The sequence below is a fragment of the Dromiciops gliroides genome, chromosome 2 (assembly GCF_019393635.1).
Source record: "Dromiciops gliroides isolate mDroGli1 chromosome 2, mDroGli1.pri, whole genome shotgun sequence".
Lineage (NCBI taxonomy): Eukaryota > Metazoa > Chordata > Mammalia > Microbiotheria > Microbiotheriidae > Dromiciops > Dromiciops gliroides.
In genome coordinates, this window is record NC_057862.1 from 654726053 (window position 1) to 654745486 (window position 19434).

General features: G+C 39.3%; 1 protein-coding gene across 2 annotated transcripts in view; it reads left to right on the forward strand.

The window, feature by feature from the left end:
• Nucleotides 1-19434, forward strand: part of PHLPP2 (PH domain and leucine rich repeat protein phosphatase 2) — an 88593-nt gene that overhangs the window by 13208 nt on the left and 55951 nt on the right. Inside the window, exon 2 of one of the 2 annotated variants that reach the window (XM_043986830.1) lies at nt 3671-3954. The exons of the other annotated variant lie outside the window; for it this stretch is intronic. Coding sequence (XP_043842765.1) covers nt 3671-3954 — 284 coding nt within the window. The remainder of the gene's footprint in view (nt 1-3670; nt 3955-19434) is intronic. 2 annotated transcript variants of the gene reach the window in all.

A 19434-nucleotide genomic window follows, 5' to 3' on the forward strand; every position in this document is an offset into this window, starting at 1 on the left:
CTTCAGGTTGTTGTTTTTTAAATTCTGCTTAAGTTTGATAGATTTTTCTCTCTCATTTTAACTCTGAATCTTTACGTTTCAAGTAGTTTCTTCCAAACAACAAATTGTTGGATTTTGCTTTCTAATCCAACCTGCTTTCCTCTTCTGTTTTATTTGTGAGTTTATCCCATTCACATTCACAGTTATGATGGTTAATTGTGTATTTCTCTCCATCCTGTTCGTATACTTTTTCCACTCCTTCCCTCCCCTCCCTACAAAGAAGGATAATGATGAGAGTAGGGTGTGCTCAGCACTAGTGCTACCCCTCTTCTTGAGCCATCTTCTGAGGTTTTTTACTTTGTTTTACTTATGACTAATTTCTGCCTCCCTGAATCTTCCTTTCCTCTTTTCTTCTCCTCTCCTCGTTCTTTCCTGTTGCCTTGTTAATTTGAATGTATTACTACTCCAAACGTGTGTGTGCATGCACATGTGCGCGGCATGTTTATTCTACCCTCCTTTGACCAGTTCATGTGAAAGTATAAAAATGAAATTCAAGTGACAACTGTTTCTCCTACACCTTCCCACATCCCTGTTTGTATAATCTTCCTATTTTTTTTGCTTATTTAATATCTACTAAAGTGATGCTGTTGAACAGAGTTTTCTGTTGCATCATTGCCAGAAACTTGTTTGATTTTGCCAGATGGACAGCACCTTGTTGGAGGGAGACCCTTCAAGATGGTGTTTTGTTCTATTGAATCAGATGCTTTTAAAAATAATTGACAAACAGTAAGCAAGAGCACAGTAGGATCTTGTATTCTCTACATCTTTCAATCAATTGCATGACTAAAAATATGATCTTCTGTCCTATATTGTTTATACAAGCCTGCTTGTTTCCATCACAGACCTTCATGAAGGATGCCCCATGAGTGCAGGTGTAGATTAAGATCACAGATAGCACAGAGGTGGGAGAGAAGGCAAGACTTTTTTTATATTCTCTGATATCTTTTTTGGGGGAGGGGAGGGTAGTAAGACCAGGTTTTTCCAAGCCTCTATCTTCTTTCCCATCTCCTGAGCATTTAGTTCCTCAGTGCCCTCAAAATTTCATTGCCTCTCATTGCCTCCATCACAGACCTCCTCTCTTTATACTTTGACTCTTTCCATCTTTGTTTTCTTCAGTACCAAGCCTTCTTCCTCATTCAGCACGTCTAGGACTGCTATGGTGTTGAGAGTCCAAATGTGATATGAGACTCTACTATTACTAATACTTGAAAAGAGTTCATTTTAAATTAAATTTCTGCCATCCTCCGCTTTAAGATTTGATAGACGAGTTACATTCTAAACCATTGTTGTCTTTACTATTGTGTCTCTCCCCCTGAAAGAAGATCATCTTTTGGTGTCATCATTATAGTGATTGATTTGCACAGTCAGTCACCATGCCCTCAGGCACCTTAATTTATATCAGTGATGGCTAAAAATGCAAAACTGATGAAAGAATCCACGAATGCAGACATTCTATACCGCTTTTGTTTGCCTGCTTACTGGACCACAGTACACTCCCCCTTCTCGCCTCCACCTCATAAAAGATCTCAAATTCTGCTAAGCTCAGTTTGTCTGTCACTTCCTATAGTCAGGCCTGTCCCAATATCACATTTTGTTTATATTTTTATCAGCTTAAATCTCTACATGTTATTTTCTCCCAATAAATTGTAAGCACCTAGAAGAGAGGGGTTATTGAGATTTTGCTATATCCCCAGTGTAACATGAAAGAGGTGTTTAACCGCTTGTTGATTGATCAATTAGGTAGTTGATTACTCACCTTTTCTTCTCATTTTAGTCTTTCTTTTAACTTTGTATTTATTTTTGTTTTAACCAATCTGTGCTATGTACAAAAACAGCTGACTTGGAAATCACTGCCCAGTGTCAATGTCTTTTTCCTGTCTATTAAAATTAAGTTTCATTCTTTATGATGTCATTTGGTACTCACTATGTCCAGCATATCTGGACACCTTGAAGAAAATATTCATAGTATATAGGCATGAGGCTTCTATATGTAGTATAAACCTTTGCTCTGAATCATATTTTCTGACTCGTTTTTTTCCACCATCCTCCCCTGTTCCCACCCTTTTCATTAAAGTCATTGAGTATCAAAGTGTATGTTGACTTAATTTGGAGGGTCTTATCAGCTTCTTTTGGTAGAATTTATTACTCAGACAGCTAGAGCAATGGGCTTCTAGCCAGGAAGACCTCAGCCTTACTAGCTGTGTTACCTTGGACAAGTCATTTAACTTCTGTTCACCTCAGTTTCTTCGTCTGTGAAATGAGGATGATAATAGCAACTACCTCTCAGGGTTATTGTCCAGATTAAAGGAGATACTGTTTGTAAAGAGTTTAGGACAGTGCTTGGCAACATAGTAAGTGCTTAATAAATGTTTGTTTCCTTCTCATCCTTTTCAAATAAATGTCAGTGCTTAAGCAGCAATTATTTATTTATTTATGCTAACATGAATATTTTATTAATACAAGAACTTTCTGTTGCTGACTTCCTAGGGATATAGTATAACTTATTATTTTTTTAAATAAAAGTATTTTATTATTTTCCAGTTACATGTAGAAATAGTTTTCAACATTTGTTTATATAAGATTTCCAGTTTCACATTTTTCACCCTCCCCTAGACAGCAGGTAATCTGATATAGGTATATATATGTATATATATAAAATAACATTAAACATATTTCTGCATTAGTCATGTTATAAGAGAAGAATCAGAGCAAAAAGGAAAAACCTCAAAACAGAAAACCAACAGCACCAAAAACAAAAGAAATAGTATGGTCCAATCAGCATCCATATTCCACAGTTGCTTTTTTTTTTTTCTGGATTTGGAGAGCCTTTTCCATCATGAGTCCTTTATTAAGCAGCAATTATTTTCCTGGTTTTTGCCTTGCTGTTGTTATCCTCAGCAATGCAATATGAGAAGACAAAACATTCCATGAAATGTTTGTTGTTGCCCTTGAATGCATGATAAAACTGACCCTATTGACCCTTATTGGCTTCTTCAAGTAGCAGCTGTGCGTCATTATTACAAATATCTGCCACTTTTTTGTTGTTGTGTTTAATTTAGAATAAGAATGTCAAGATATGATTCCTTTCCTCCAGTAATATGCCCATTTCATGGACAATCAGTTGGATTGTCTTCCTACATAAGATGAGACAGGAGAAGTCACCGATCCGATGGGCATATCTTTAGATTTAGATAGATAGATTGATATCCAGTCTTCAGAATGCATGACATTGGGTTCATGCTGTCAGTCTGGTAGTGGGGGGACATCAAGTCTATGTAGACAACTTTTCAGTTGATTTGTGGTGGCACTTAGCCCTTAGATGATTAGTAGTGAGAGCTTCTAAGCATAGCTTCTATTTATAGTATATCTGGAGTTCCATGTGTTTGCATTGGTGTGAAAAGTACCTTTTAGAGCATTGTGGGGTTAGGGACAATACAAAGAGGAGGTTATTTGTTCTGTGTCATGATGTTTCCTGTAGCATGGGAGTGTGAGTGGATTGGGGTGGAAGATGAAGGCATTGGAACAGGTGGTAAAGATAATGTAGTCACACAGGTGACTGTGTAAATAGCCAGATATCATTTGATTGAGAGATTGGCTGTCCTAGCCAGTAATTGCTCTTTGTATCCTTTAGAGAAACATGAAGCGCAGTGGAAGCAGACACTGTTTGCACAGGAGAAGTAGGTTCAGCTCCCGTGAGAGAGATTGGCTGAAAGAGGATGTGAAGAGAGGCTGTGTCTACCTCTATGGAGCAGAAACAGCTACTGCCACTGCCACTGCCTCTGTGGCCAGCACTATCACCTCATCCTCTTCTGATTTACACCTGGTCCTTTGCACAGTAGAGACACCAGCATCCGAGATCTGTGCTGGAGAGGGAAAGGAAAGTCTTTATTTACAGCTCCACGGAGACCTAGTGAGGTAAGTTTGGAGTTACACCCTATTTTCTTAGGGAATCTATAAAAATAGTTACGGCGTACCGCCTGAAAGTGGATTATAGGAGGGAGAGGAGTCTTTAATTATGCTAGAATGGATGTGATTGTGGAGTGACTAGACTCGGCTAAATACCAGCTTTGGTTTTAAAATGCTTAATAGAGTGAAATTTGAAGAATTGTGGAGTGTCTGGTATAAAAATTTGTATAGCTATTTCATTTGATGTATAGCTGGTATTTATTGAATCTACCTTAAGAGGGAAGAATTTTTTTAAAAAATAAATAAAACTTTAATATCTTTTTATGTCACCTCCATTTCCTGATATATCCCTTCCCTTCCCAAAAAACCATCCCCTATAACAAAGAATAAAAAAGAGGGGGGAAAACAGTCCAGCAAAACCAACCAACACATGGACAAATCTGCTGTTATATGCAGTAATTCCCCATGCATAATCCCCCGTCTCTGCAAAGAAGAAGGGCAGGTAGCTCCTTGTATGTTTCCTTTGGAACAAAACTTGGTTATTGAGTCTCACAGCATTAACTTTCATTTGTTGTGTCGTTCTTCCCTTTCACATTGCCAGTCATTGTGTACATGTTCACTTTGTATCAATTTATAGAAGTCAGTCTAGGGAAGAATCTTTTGATGGATCCATGTTTACACTTTACATTAAGCATGTAATAAGGCTTATAAGACTGTTCTAGATGAGCTTCATTTTGCCGGTGAGGAAACTCAGGTCCAGAGGATTTCCCTGACCTGTGAAGTGCAGCACTGAGATTAGAATCTGGTTCTCTTGCCTTCTAATTCCACTATACTTTCTATTATCCTACATAGTTTTTGAGACGGTACTCCTCTTACCATGTCTATGCAAAGGGAAGTGACTTGTCCAAGGTCACAGCTAGGAAATGTAACTTCACCTCTGACTCGAATTCTAATATTTTTCCTGTTAAACTGGGTAACTCTACACTATCATTAGTCTCTTTTTTTCAGATTAGTACAAATTGTTCTCAGCTTGTGTTCAGTTTATATTTATTTATGTACTTTGGTCTATATGAAAGCATAATTTACAGTTTGATTCCCTAAAAAGGTGTGTGAATAATTTTTTTCCTTACCTTTCCAGTCTTAGATTTTATATCCCTCCTGAAAACTTACGTAGTCCGTCATCCTGTGTACCTCCACCCTTTTCTGGTCTTACATCCTATTCCTCACCATTTACTCTTTTTTGGGAGGAGGCGGCGAGGCAATGAGGGTTAAGTGACTTGCCCAGGGTCATACAGCTAGCAAGTGTCAAGTGTCTAAGGCCGAATTTGAACTCAGGTCCTCCTGAATCCAGGGCCAGTGCTTTATCCACCTAGCTGCCCCCTACCATATACTCTTTGATCCAGTGACACCAGCTTTCTGACTGTTCCTCAGACCTGACATTTCATCTTCCATCTGTGAGTGTTTTCACTGGCTTTTTGCCTGGAACTCTCTCCTTTCTCATCTCTGTCTCCTGGCTTCCCTGACTTTTTTCAGGTCTCAGCTAAAGTCTTGCCATTTTTAAACAAGAAGCCTTTCCCAGTCCCCCTTAATCTTAGTGCCTTCCCTCTGTTGATTATCTCTGGTATGTTGTAGATCTATCTTGTGTGTCTATATTTGTTTTCTGTTGTCTCCCTCACTAGACTGAGCTCCTGGAGAGCTGGGGCTGTCTTTTACCTTTCTTTTTATCCCCGGTGTTTTAACAGGGAGCTCCTGACAGAGCAGGCACTTAATAAAGCTCGTTGACTATACCTAAATTGAATCCTAGCTGCTCTCATATTGTAGTTTCAAAGATTCCTTATCTCGAGTTTTCGTTTTCTCCGTTCCCAGCTCCTTGGACAGGTAGATAATGATGCATTATCTTCTCTTTACTGCAGTGTAGTTTTAGATATTGTTGACCAGTCCCTCCTTCTGTATACTCTGTCCTCTTGCATTCTGTAACTGTTCTACTACTTGTCACAACATTGCCTTCTCACATTTTCCTTTTCCGGGTCACCATCCATCTCCTGCCACCTTGGTTGGCACAGGTGTTCATAGGTTTCTGTTCTGAGTCCTCTTCTGTTTCTTGGATATCATAACAACTTATGGGGTTCAAGTATAATCTCTGCATAGATGACTCCCAAATCAATACATCCAGCTTGAATTTCTCTCCTGAACTCCACTCACACATTATCAACTGCCTGATGGATATCTCCTCCTGGATGCCCCATCTGCACCTCATATATAGATATGTCCAAAACGGAATTCACCAGCTCCTTCACATCATCTCCCGCAAACTGCCCTTCCTTTCATCTTCTCTCCTTGATTGAATGTACAGCCATCTTTCCAGGCACTTGGTTCATAATCTTGGAGTCATCCTTCACTCTTACCTCTCTCTCATCCCCTCAGTGTTCAGCTACTTTCCAAATCTTATCCATTCAACTTGTACAAAATCTTTCACATGCCCTTTTCTTTCACATAGTTACCACATTAGCTATGGCCATCATTATTTCTTGCCTTCACTATGATTGTAACCTCCTCATTGAGGCAGCTAGGTGGTGCAGTGGATAGAGCACTGGCCGTGAAGTTGGAAGGACCCGAGTTCAAATCTTAACTCAGATACTTAATAGCTGGGTAACCCTGGGAAAGTCACTTAACTTCAATTGCCTTAAATATCTGGGGACATCTCCAGTTGTCCTGATATAGACATCTTGTCACTGGACCCAGATGGCTCTGGAGGAATGAGTGAGGCTGGTGAATTTGCACAGCCCTACCTCATTTAAATCCAATTCAGTGCAAGTCATGACATCACCTCCCGATGTCATGGTCCTCTTTGAGAATGAAGGATAAACAACCTCCTCATTAGTCTCCCTGCCTCTCATTTCTCTCTTCTGTTTTCCAGACAGCTGCCAAATCTTCCTGTTGATTAAATTTGATCGAGTTACTCCCTTATCCAGAAACCTTCCCTGCTTTGCTGCTATTGACTTTTAGATAAAATACAAATTCCTTAACTTGACATTGAATGCTTTCCACAGGCCAGTTTCTACCCATATTTGCAGTCTTATTTCATTCTGTTTTCAATTTTTTTAATCTTAGCTTGGTCTGCCTATAATCAATTGATATTGTTTTTCTCAGTTGTTTAGATCTGGCTTTTTGTGTGAAAAATATTTTGTAATTGTGTTCATTAAGTTTCTGGGTTTGTCTTGGCTGGTAGACTCCCAAATATTTTATATTGTCTGCAGTTATTTTAAATGGAATTTCTCTTTCTATCTCTTGCTGCTGGACTTTGTCGGTAATATATAGAAATATTAATGATTTATGTGGGTTTATTTTATATCCTGCAACTTTGCCAAAGTTGTTAATTATTTCAAGTAGTCTTTAGTTGATTCTCCAGGATTCTCTAAGTATGCCATCATATTATCTACAAAGAGTGATAGTTTTGTTTCTTCATTGCCTATTCAAATTCTTTCAATTTCTTTTTCTTCTCTTATTGCTAAAGCTAACATTTCTAGTACAATGTTGGGTAATAGTGATGATAATGGGCATCCTTGTTTCACCCCTGATCTTAGCCCCAGTACAGATAAAGCTTGCTGATGGTTTAAGATAGATACGACTTATATTTCAGGGAAAGCTCCATTTATTCCTATGTTCTCTAGTGCATTCCATTAGAAATGGGTACTGTATTTTGTCAAAAGCTTTTCTGTCTTCATTGAGATAATCATATGATTTCTGTTATATTTTTTTACTGATATGGTCAAATATGCTGATAATTTGCCTAATATTGAACCAACCCTGTATTCTTGATATAAATCTCTCTCTCCTTTTACCTTGTCTCTCCTCACCAGTGTTTTGCTTCTGATCATTGATCTGCCCTTCCTTCTATCAAAAAATCCTGTTTTTGTAGGGGCAGCTAGGTGGCGCAGTGGATAGAGCACCGGCCCTGGAGTCAGGAGTACCTGAGTTCAAATCCGGCCTCAGACACATAACACTTACTAGCTGTGTGACCCTAGGCAAGTCACTTAACCCCAATTGCCTCACTAAAAAAAAAAAAAAAAGTCCTGTTTTCTTTTCCCCTTCCTCTTCTACTCCCCTATAGGGTAAGATAGATATCTACCCAACTGAGTGTATATGTTATTCTGTCTTTGAGCCAAAGCTGATGTGATTATGGTTTGAACAATACACATACCTCCCCTCCCCTCTTTTTCCTTTCATCTTCCAATACAATTTTTTTTTTTTAGTGAGGCAATTGGGGTTAAGTGACTTGCCCAAGGTCACACAGCTAGTGTTAAATGTCTGAGGCCGGATTTGAACTCAGGTACTCCTGACTCCAGGGCCGGTGCTCTATCCACTGCACCACCTAGCTGCCCCCTACAATCTTTTTTTTAACCCCTTAATTTTTTTATATCATCATATCAAAGTCATCTTATACCTGCACCCCTGTCTATGTAAATACTCTTTGTAATTGCCCTAATAGAGATAAAGTTTTTAAGAATTACAAGCATCTTCCCAAGAAGGGATATAAACAGTTTTACCCATAATCAGTTACATATTTTTTCCTTTCCTATTTACCTTCTTATGCTTCTCTGAGTCTTGTATTTGAAAATGGAATTTTCTTTTTTGCTTTGGTCTTTTCATCAGGAAACTATGAAAGTCCTCTATTTCATTGAATGTCCATTTTGTCCCCTGAAAGAGTATGCTCAGTCTTGCTGGGTAGTTGATTCTTGGTTGTAATCCAAGCTTCTTTGCTTTCCAGAATATTATATTCCAAGCTCTCTGATCCTTTAATGTAGAAGCTGTAGAAGTCCTGTGTAATCCTGGCTGTGGTTCTTTGATAAATGAAATGTTTCTTTTTGGCTGCTTGCAGTAATTTGTCTTCAACCTGAGAGTTCTGGAATTTGGCTCTAATATTTCTGGGAGTTTTCATTTTGGGATCTCTTTCATGAGGTGATCATTGGATTCCTTCAATTACTCATTACCCACTGGTTCTAGGAGATCCAGAACATTAGTTTTCCTTGATAATTTCTTGAAAGATGCTGTCCAGGTTCTATTTTTTGATCGTGGCTTTCATTCAGGTAGTCCACTAATTCTTAAATTCTCTCTCCTGAATCTGTTTTCCCGGTCAGTTGTTTTTCCAATGAGATACTTGATATATATATTTTTTGATTGATTCTTGATGTCTCATAAGAGTTATTAGCTTCCACTTGCCCAGTTCTAATTTTAAGGAGTTGTTTTCTTCAGTGAGCTTTTATACCTCCTTTTCCATTTGGCTGGTTCTACTTTTTAAGGAGTTGTTTTTTCCCCCAGTTTGTTAAGCTGTTATCTTTTTTTTTTCATGATTCTCTTGCATCACTCTCATTTCTTTTCCCAGTTTTTCTTCTACTTCTTCTGTTTGATTTTTTAATCATTTTTGAGCTTTTCCAAGAGGATTTTTTTGGGTTTGAGACCATTCCATATTCCTCTTTGAGGCATCACATGTAGGCATTTTAGCATTGTTGCCCTCTTCTGAGTTTGTGTTTTGGTCTTCCTGTTGCCATAGAAACTTTCTGTGGTCGGGGCTCTTTTTTTGTTTTGTTTTTTGCTTGTTTTCCAGCCTGTTTTGTGACTTTTAAAGTTGAGCTCTGCTCCTGGGATACAGTAGAAGTACGGTCCCAGGCTTCTTGTGCTGGGGCAGGGTTCCTAGTTACTGGCTTTCTGCTCCTGGGTCTCTGGGGCTGGTGGCTTGCTCACTGTGCTGGTGTGACCTAGCCCACTTGCTCTTGCAGGGGTTCTGGGGCTGGCAGTCTGCCTGTTGCACCGGAGCTGGAGGCCTCCCTCACAGCTCACCTCTTGTGCCGCTGGCTTGATAAGCTAGGACTGTAGGGACTCAGTTGCTGATCTGTGCTGTGGCTAAGAGCTGCCTGCTAACTTGTTCAGACACCACCTGTGCTGGGCTGGGCTCCCCTTTTACCCAAGTGAGACAGACTGTACCTGTCTGCCTTTTCATCTCTTTGAAAACTGTGATGTGAAATGATCATTTCCTGCCTTCCCTTTTAATGTCCCCTTTTTGTCAAGGGTACTATCATTTCTAGCCTAGCAACCAGTTGCATCTTTTGGGGTAGAATCAGATTCATAATAGCATTGATCTTTATTGGTTCTTTTAGGTTTGTTATCTCTGGCCTAGAGCATTGTGAATATGCGAGTTGTCCAATGTCACATAGCCATTCTGAGTCAGAGGCAAAACTTGAACCCAGGTTTTCCTGGCTCTGAGACTGGTTCTCTGTCTACTATGCCATTTCTATTTTTGATGAAGCACTTCTGTTTATTAAAGTCACTCTGAATTTCAGAGTGCTAGAAACTTCATCTGTAGTGTTATCTCCTGACTTAGTGAGCATGGCTCTGTTCTCTGATTGGAGCTTCAGGATTGGACCGTGTATGGTATTACCTCCATACTATGAGGTATACACTGAAAAGCAGAATGAAATTGTTTTCTCTGAATTGAGAGGAGAGCATGTCACATCAGTTTAATGTGGTTAGTGTTCTTAGGGTCATAGATTTAGAGCTGGGAGGGACCTACAAGGCATTCAAGGCCTTTATTTTATTCATGAGGACAGAGGCCCAGAAGGTGAATGACTTGCCCAAGGTGACATAGGTGCTAAGTGGCTAAACCTGGATTTGAACACAGGTCTTTGGACTCTAAATCCAACAGGCTTTTCCCTGTCCTGTGCTGTATTGCCAGGATAAGTATTGATGTGTGTATGTGTGTGTACATACTTAATTTAAAAAATATCTTTTTGTTCATATTGTTTGTTTTTATATCCACATATTTCCTACTGTATTATTACCCTACCCCTTGCCAGAGAGCCGTCTCTTATGATGAAAAAATTAAATAAAAGGGGAAAAAGTTCAGCAAAATAAAACCTGTCAGACTTAGAGTGTTTGGTACTCATGGACTGACATATATATCTGCAAAGTGCCATGGGTTGAGTGAGTAGAGGTGTCTTCTCATACGTAGATGTATTTTATAAGAGCTGAGCATCCTTTATGTCAGAATGTTGCTATTAATATTTTCCCTTGTGAGCCTTTTTACCATAGGCGGTTGTATATTTGAGTTGCCATAGACATGAGTTATTTCATTCTGTTGCATTGCCACATAAAGCAAAATGACCTACAGAAATCTGGGGCTTCTCACCATTGATGAAACTTTGAGTCACCAGGATACATCATTTCACAGTGGGATCCCTTTGGTTTGAATGCAGTTTAGGACACAGGAAAAGAGAGCTTTTTAATTAATCTGGATAAAACATTTATTAAGCATTTACTCTGCGCCAGGCACTGTGCTAAGATTAGTTTGTTATACTTTTTTCTGTGAAAAATGGGCCACTTTGTTAAAGGCTAGGATCTATCTGTTGGGATACAAAGAAAAGACTCACAGATATGTGATAAATGGTCTAGGATAAATTTTAGTTTGTGATTTAGAATAGTCTGGATTCTGTAAATGTAATTATGGTAGAAGTAGAAATGAGTATTGTATAAATTTCATAATAAAAAAGAATCTTATTTTAGAGTCATAGTTGAAAACAGCCTTAAAAATCATCTAGTCCAGGGGCAGCTAGGTGGCGCAGTAGATAGAGCACTGGCCCTAGATTCAGGAGGAGCTGAGTTCAAATCTGGCCTCAGATATTTGACACTTGCTAGCTGTGTGACTCTGGGCAAGTCACTTAATCCCAATTACCTCACCAAAAAAAAAAAAGAAAGAAAGAAAGAAAGAAAAAAGAAAAAAAAATCATCTAGTCCATGGGGCAACTAAGTGGTACAGTAGATAAAGCACCAGCCTGGATTCAGGAGGACTGAGTTCAAATCTGGCCTCAGACACTTGACACTAGCTGTGTGACCCTGGGCAAGTCACTTAACCCTCATTGTCCCACAAAAAATAAAATTAAATAAAATTTAAAAATCATCTAGTCCAGCATCCTTTACCTTCTTTTGACAGTCTGGTGAAGCCTGTGCACTCCTTCCCCAGGTTAATGCTTTTGAATGCGTAAAATATATAGGATAGCAAAGAAAACCAATTATATTGAAATAGTCATCACAATATACATTTTTTAAAGTTCATAGGCCCACCCACCCTGATCTAATCCAAATTCCTAATTTTACCGATGAGAAAACTGAGGTCCAGCGAAATTAAGTGACATATTTATGTCACCCTTGAGGACAGAGTATGGGATTAGAACCACCAAGATCTGACTCATTCCTGGGCAGTGTAGATTATATCACTCTGACTATTTATAGTTAGTATTTTGAACTGTGAAAGTGATAAACAACTGACTAACAAAGATTACTGTAATTATTTCCTTCTAATTAGAAAGAGTAGAGTAGATTGGCCTTTTGGGCATGTTTGATTTTATACACCAGTCTTCTGCAATTTAAAAAAAATGACAGACATCTCTAAGATTTGATTAGACTGGTTTAAGTCAATCCACAAACATTTATTTAAGTATCTATTAAGTCCCAGACACTAAACTAAGTATTAGCTATACAAAGAAAGGCTCCTCCTCCCTCTCCCCCCCTCACCCTCCAGTCTCTTCTCTCTGGGAGCTCACATTTTAATGGTGGGAAGAGATAAATATGCAAATAACTGTACATTATAGATAAAGACAGTGGAGATAAAAGGTACTCTCAGAGGTTTAGCCCTCGGGAGAGTGGGAGAGAACCAGGAAAGGCCTCCTGCCTAGAAAATTGAGCTAGTATGGGAGGTTAAGAATTAGCAATGAGGAAAGAGATTCATTTCAGGGTTTGGGAACAGTCAGTACAAAGACAGATTTGGGAGATTGGAGTGTTTGTTGTATATGAGGAACAAGTAGGCCAGTGTAGCTAGATGGTAGTTACAGTAAATGGAAGCAAGACTAGCTGGGTTTGGCAAACTATACCCTGGCCTGTTTTTGTAGGGCCCAAGAGCAAAAGTAAAAAAACCAAAAACATTCTTAGCTTTCCCAGACTTGGTCTGCGGGCTCTAGTTTGTCAGTCTCTGGACTGAAGCGTTTAAAAGATTGGAAAAGCAGAAAGTGGCCAGGTTGTAAAAGGTTTAAAATTCCAAACTAGATTTTACATTTAATCCTCGAGGTAATAGAGAACCATGGAGTTTTTTGAATAGGAGAGTGATATTGTCAGACCTGTGCTGTAGGAAAATCACTTCAGTAACTGGGTTGGAATGGAAAGAGACATGAGGCAGGGGGGCCACTTTATAGAAGGCTCTTCAAATAGTCCTTGGGAGAGGTGAGTGAGGACTTGAACTGGGTTGGTGGTTGTATGAATGAAGATGAGGGGTTGTACTTGAGAGATATTTGCAGAGATAGAAATGACGAGATTCAGCAATGAATTGGATATTTGCTGTGAAAATGAGTGGAGGATAACACTGAGGTTTGCAAACCTAGGTGACTGAGACAGTGAGGGTATTCAGGGTAGTATCCGAAGAGTAGAGAGAAAGTTGTGAAGAGAAGAGAATTGGGGAGAAAGCTAACAAGTTCTGTTTTAGACATTTGGAGTTTTAGAAACCTACAGGACTTCGAATTCAAATCAGAGATGTGTGACATGCAGTGGGGAGAAGAGAGATTTGGGGTAGCTGTATTGATCCAGACATCATTTGCATAGAAATAAGAATTGAACCCCTTGGAACTGATGAAAGTTAAATAGTATTGGTGGGAGAAGAGAAAGAGCCCAGGAATTTAGGGAACACTTTTGGGGTTTTTTTTGGGGGGGTGCAATGAGAGTTAAGTGACTTGCCCAGGGTCACAGGCTAGTAAGGACACTTTTAAGATAAGCAAAGTGACATCTTAGTGTACTCATTATATAATTGAAACTGCTTTTAGGATTTGGGGGTCTGGATTCTATTCTTTCCCTGTTGCTGATTCTTCTGGATTATTATTATTAGCAAATCAATGAATGTCTCTGTGACTCTGCTTTTGTAAAATTAGAATGGAAGTAACCTTTTTTCTGTTGTAGGAGTTGTGGGTGACAATAAGATAAGTCTGTAAAGAACACCTTCCAACATAAATTACTTCAGAATAGAAGATAAATTATTGATTTTTAATGTTTTCTATCCTTAATCATAAGAGCATTGAGGTTTTTATTTGAAGCTAATGCAGAGAATGCCTGCAAAGTCTCATCCCAATTCAGCCATTGATTTAAGGAAATTAATATATCCTTTTCTTTGACTTCACTTTGGTGGTCTGAGCTCGTTTCTTATTACTGATTAGAATTCACATTTGTGAAATATTTTGAATAAAATTGAATACTTATCTGTCTTTGATGTGTCTTAATTACAGATACAAGCATAGGATATTTGCAGTACTAAAATGATGTTGCTCTTGGCAAGATGCCATGAGTGTTACTGATAAACATTACTGTATTAGTTGGCTGTTTTGTGGAGGAATGGGCATATGTGCATGCATTTAGCTTTTATGAGGATTGTTGTAGTTCTTTTAAAGCATTTAAGGAAAATCCAGAATACTTAAATTAGAGTCTTATTGTCTCATTGGATCCGTTGTTTCATATGCACATTTAAACTCTGTACCAACATTTCTAGTACCCTGTCTCTCCCCCCACCCCTCACCCCAATCCATTTTGTACCCTATCTCTTTGACTTCTGAGAGATTTAACAAATAGCTAATTGTCAGCCTAAGTCTTTGAAACTTTGAAACACAAAATTGAGTTGTAAGCAGATTACAGCTTTTTCCTTCCCCCATCCACAAAACTTAAGGAGATGAGTTTAATAAGTAAAGTGGAATTAGCCCTTTGCTATGCTTGTTTTTGCAGTTCTTTAAATGTTGCATATTTTACTAGTTTATGCCAGATTACCAGTGGCAGATGTTGAGGATCCTCTGAATTTTCCAAAGGGAAAATTCTGAGTTGTTACAGATACATATACAAAACAAAGATCTAACTATGTGGATGGCGTTTCTGTAGTCTAGGGAACAGGGGTATGCCTATCTTTAGATCTGTCATTTGGTCAGTAAGCACTTATGTACTGTGTGTCAGGCACTGTGGTAAACACTGGGGATACAAAGAAAGGCCTTTTCCTACGGGAATTCATATCTTATTGTAGAAGACAGAAAAAAAACTAGGTGGCACATAGAAGATCCATTCACAGGAAATGGTAGGTGATCCCACTAGCAGGTAAGGGGGCAGAGGAAGGTGGGCTGTGAGCTGTTCTTGAAGGAAGCTAGGGAAACTAAACATTGGAAGTGAGAAGAAAGTGCCTTCCTTGCATGTGTGACAGCCATTGCCAAAAGCATGGAATAGGAGAGGTAGTGTCATAGAAGGAACAGTCTTCATAGACTGAAGACTTGAAAGACAGGAAAGGGCCAGATTGTGAAGGGCTTTATAAGTGACAAACTTTATATGTGGTCAGAAGGCTCTGGATTGGGTATAAAATCTTGATACCATCAACCTCAAGGGAGGGGAGGAAAGGTGACAGTGACAGAATCTGAAAGTGACAGTAGGAAGCACAGAGAAAGTCAGGGGACCTCAAAGAAAAGTGGAATGGATGGCAAGGGAAGTAATGTTATCCAGAGAGAACTATGTCTCTGGGCCTGCAGAGAGAAGGAGTAAGAAAGGAAGAGGTTTAAGATGAAAGGAAGTTTACTTAGGGAGCAGGCATTCCAGAGGCCACAGTGGAAGGGTGGGGAAGGGTTAAGTAGGTGGGAGTACAGAGTTGTACAGTGGCAGCCAGAGGTTCAGAATCTCAAGGATAAGTACACAAACCATTGAGGAATGGCAGAGTATCAGCGGTTGGTGAGAAGTCTGTCAAGGGAGGCAGGTGATAAACTTGTGTCTGGTAGTTTGTTGTAAGGTAAACATGTGAAGAGAAAGGTGTGGGATTCTGGTTCAGAGGCAGTAGGTCAAGGCCTGAAATGGGAGACTTGGGAGATGGGGTTGGGGGGCATGGTAAAGAGAGGGTGGGTGTCTTATTTCAGAGTGGTCCAGGTGCTAGGTCTCCTGTCAGTTCTCCAGAGGAAATAGAAATAGAAATAGAAAAATCAGTGGAGGTTTAATTATGTTTTGGTCCTTCATATGATGATTATAAAGAATTATCATTTCATGTGTCTTTTTATCTCTGTATTCTAAAATATTAGTAGTGTTCAAGGATGGAGGTTGTTTACAATTTTGATTTTTGGTGTTTGTTGTTTTGGTCTTTCTCCCTCTAGCCTCTCTCCCCATTCCACTCCATTGCCCTGCCAAAGTTATTTCTGCACCACCTAGCTGCCCCATGTAGTTGATCATTGTTACAATACTTCCTGTAACTGTACACAATGTTCTGGTTCTGCTCACTTCACTTTGCATGAGTTCATGTAAGTCTTCCCAGGTTTTCCTGAAATTGTCCTGCTTATCATTTCTTACCACACAATAGTATTCCATCACAATCATGTACCACATCTTATTCAGCCATTCCCCAGTTGATGGGCATCCCCTCAATTCTTTCTCACCACAAAAAGAGCTGCTGGAGATATTTTTATACATATAGGTCCTTTTCCTGTTCTTCTTCTTTTTTTAAAAATCTTTTTTCTTTTCTTTTTTTTGGCGGGGGGGAGAGAGAATCTCTTTACGATACAGACCTAGTAGTGGTTTTTGCTGGGTCAAAGGTATGTGTGCACAGTTTTAAACCCCTTTCAGTATAGTTCCAAATTGTCCCCCAGAATGATTGGACCAATTCAGAACTCCACTAACAGTGTATTAGTGTACCTATTTTTCCACATCCCTTCTAGCATTTGTCATTTTCCTTTTCTTTCATATTAGCCAATCTGAGAAGTATGAGGTGGTACCTCAAAACTGTTTTAATTTGCATTTCTCTAATCAGTAGTGATTTAAAACATTCTTCATGTGACTATTGATAACTTGGATTTCTTTTTCTGAAAACTGTTCATATCCTTTGACCATTTATCTATTGGGGAATGATTCTTATTTTTATGCATTTGTTTTAGTTTCTTATATATTTGAGTAATGAGTCCTTTATCAGTCTCTCTTTCCGTTCTTCTCTTAAGATTATCAAAATAGAATGATTCCCAGGCTTTTTTTTGGTCAGGCAATTGGGGTTAAGTGACTTGCCCAGGGTCACACAGCTAGTAAGTGTTGTGTCTGAGGTCAGATTTGAACTCAGGTACTCCTGACTCCAGGGCTGGTGCTCTATCCACTGAGCCACCTAGCTGCCCCTCCCAGGCCTTTTCTAATTATCATCTCTGAATATTTGAATGTAAGCAGTTTATCCTTGCTTAGTCCTTTATCGGTCATTTATGTTTACCTTTTTGTGTTTCTCTTCAGTCCTGTGTTTAAACTTAAGTTTCTCCAAAGATTTAGTCTTTTCATCAGTAATGCTTTAAGTCTTCTATTTCACTAAAAGTTCTTTTTTTTTTTTTCACTTGTGGCATCACACTCAGTTGTGCTAGATGTTATTCTTTGCTGTAAGCTCCTACCCTTTGCATTCTAGGATATTGTATTCCAAGTTCTTAGTTGTCAGTTGGGTTTTTTTTTTGTTGTTTTTTTGTTTTTTGCAGGGCAATGAAGGTTAAGTGACTTGCCCAGGGTCACACAGCTAGTAAGTGTCAAGTGTCTGAGGCCGGATTTGAACTCAGGTACTCCTGAATCCAGTGCCGGTGCTTTACCACAGCGCCATCTAGCTGCCCCCGTCAGTTGTTTTTGATATGACTCTACCTTAGATTTTCTTTTATATTTTCAGTCTTTTCACTTTGTCCTGATACTTCATGCTATTTCATGGTATCGTTGACTTCTATTTTACCCATTAAGTCCAGGGAGCTTATGGCTTGGCCAAGATTTTGTACCTCTTGTGCTTAATTCGCTTTCTAATTCTTTCTCTATAACTTTTACTTCTTTTCTACTTTTTCCCTCAAATGCTCCTATTTATTAAAAACAACAACGCATTTTTAAACTTTTTCTTTATCTTCCAGGAATCCTAGTTGAGTTTGTGCCCAAACTGTGTTTTTCAATTAGGCTTTGCTTTTAGATGTTTTAGAGTTATTCTCATTTTCTGAGTTTGTGTCTTGAGGTTCCCTATCATTATAATGGCAGCTAATAATAGCTCCTTATAGTGGAATTTCTATTTATTTGTTTGTTTTCTCATTCTTCCAGCCTATTTTCCAACTTCAGACTTGCTGTGAGGGCTGGGTTCTGTCACATTTTGGGAGGGAAGGTCTGGGTTGATCCTGTTGTTGCTTTTTAGGGGTGTTAAGGGCTCGTGTCATTCCATGATCTCAGGGACAAGGTAGGGACCTGCAAGCTTTCAGTTCTTCCAAAGTGGACTGCTCCAGGGCAGAGTGTCATTGCTGTCATCTTCCTCGTCCCATCTCTGAAAATTGCTGACCTGAGCAACAAGAGAATGCTATTAGCCCCGGCCCTTATCGGTTTGTTGTAAAGCTTCATTGGTTCAGAGTGACAGGATTATAGGTTCCTTTTTGGACTGGGATTCCTCTATAGGCTCTGGGCTGTGTGCTGGTTCTGTCTCCAAGTCTACCGTATTCCTGGTGTCTGAGCCACACTGCTGACACAATATTCTTCTCTCTTTTCTCCACCCTGGATCTGTGAGTTGGAACTAGGTTGCGGATAGCACAGCTGCCAGGTGGCATGCTTCCATTGTAGTGCCCCATAGTGGTGTGCTGCTACCTGAGTGTGGGTTTGGGGCCTCCTCTTGTTCTCATGAAGAGCTTCTCCCTGGGCAGTGCTCAAGTGCTCTGTGCATAGCATACTCCTGGCCTGATTCTGGCCTTAGTTTCCACAAATTTCTCTGTCTCCTTATGCTGACCTGGGCTAGACATGAATCATTGTGACTTTTTCTGCATTTCCCTGTCAGGATTTGGGCTGGTATGTTTTCCAGGTTGGTTTGAAGGAGTTTTGTGGATGGGAGTTCTGTTGTTCTGTTTTACTACCTCCTGTTACACTTGGTCATCTTGCCTTAGGAGGAGGAGGTGTCATTTTGAAATATAACTTTGAGACTTTTAGAATCATAGAATTGTAGAATTTGAAGAAACTTTTAGTGGCCATATCTAATGCTTCACTTTTTTTTTTTAAGATTTTCTTCTAAAATATTCCAGTTAAGTTGTCATAAGGGTACCTCTGTTTGAATGGTTCCTGTGCATATGGTTGAATAGTTCTTTTATGTTTTTTTAATTAATTTTTTTGTTGTTGTTTTTAGACAACCTATGTTTCCCAATATGCCTTCTGCTCCTCACTTTCCCTACTCCCCAAACCCAGAGCCATCCTTTATAACAGTGAAAGGCGGGGCAGCTAAGTGGTGCAGTGGATAAAGCACTGGCCTCGGATTCAGGAGGACCCGAGTTCAAATCCAGATTCAGACACTTGACACTTAACTAGCTGTGTGACCCTGGGCAAGTCACTTAAATTAACCTTCATTGCCCGGCAAAAAACCCCAACAAAACAAAACAGTGAAAGGGAAACTATACTAGCATTGATTAGTTTCAGCAAAACTAA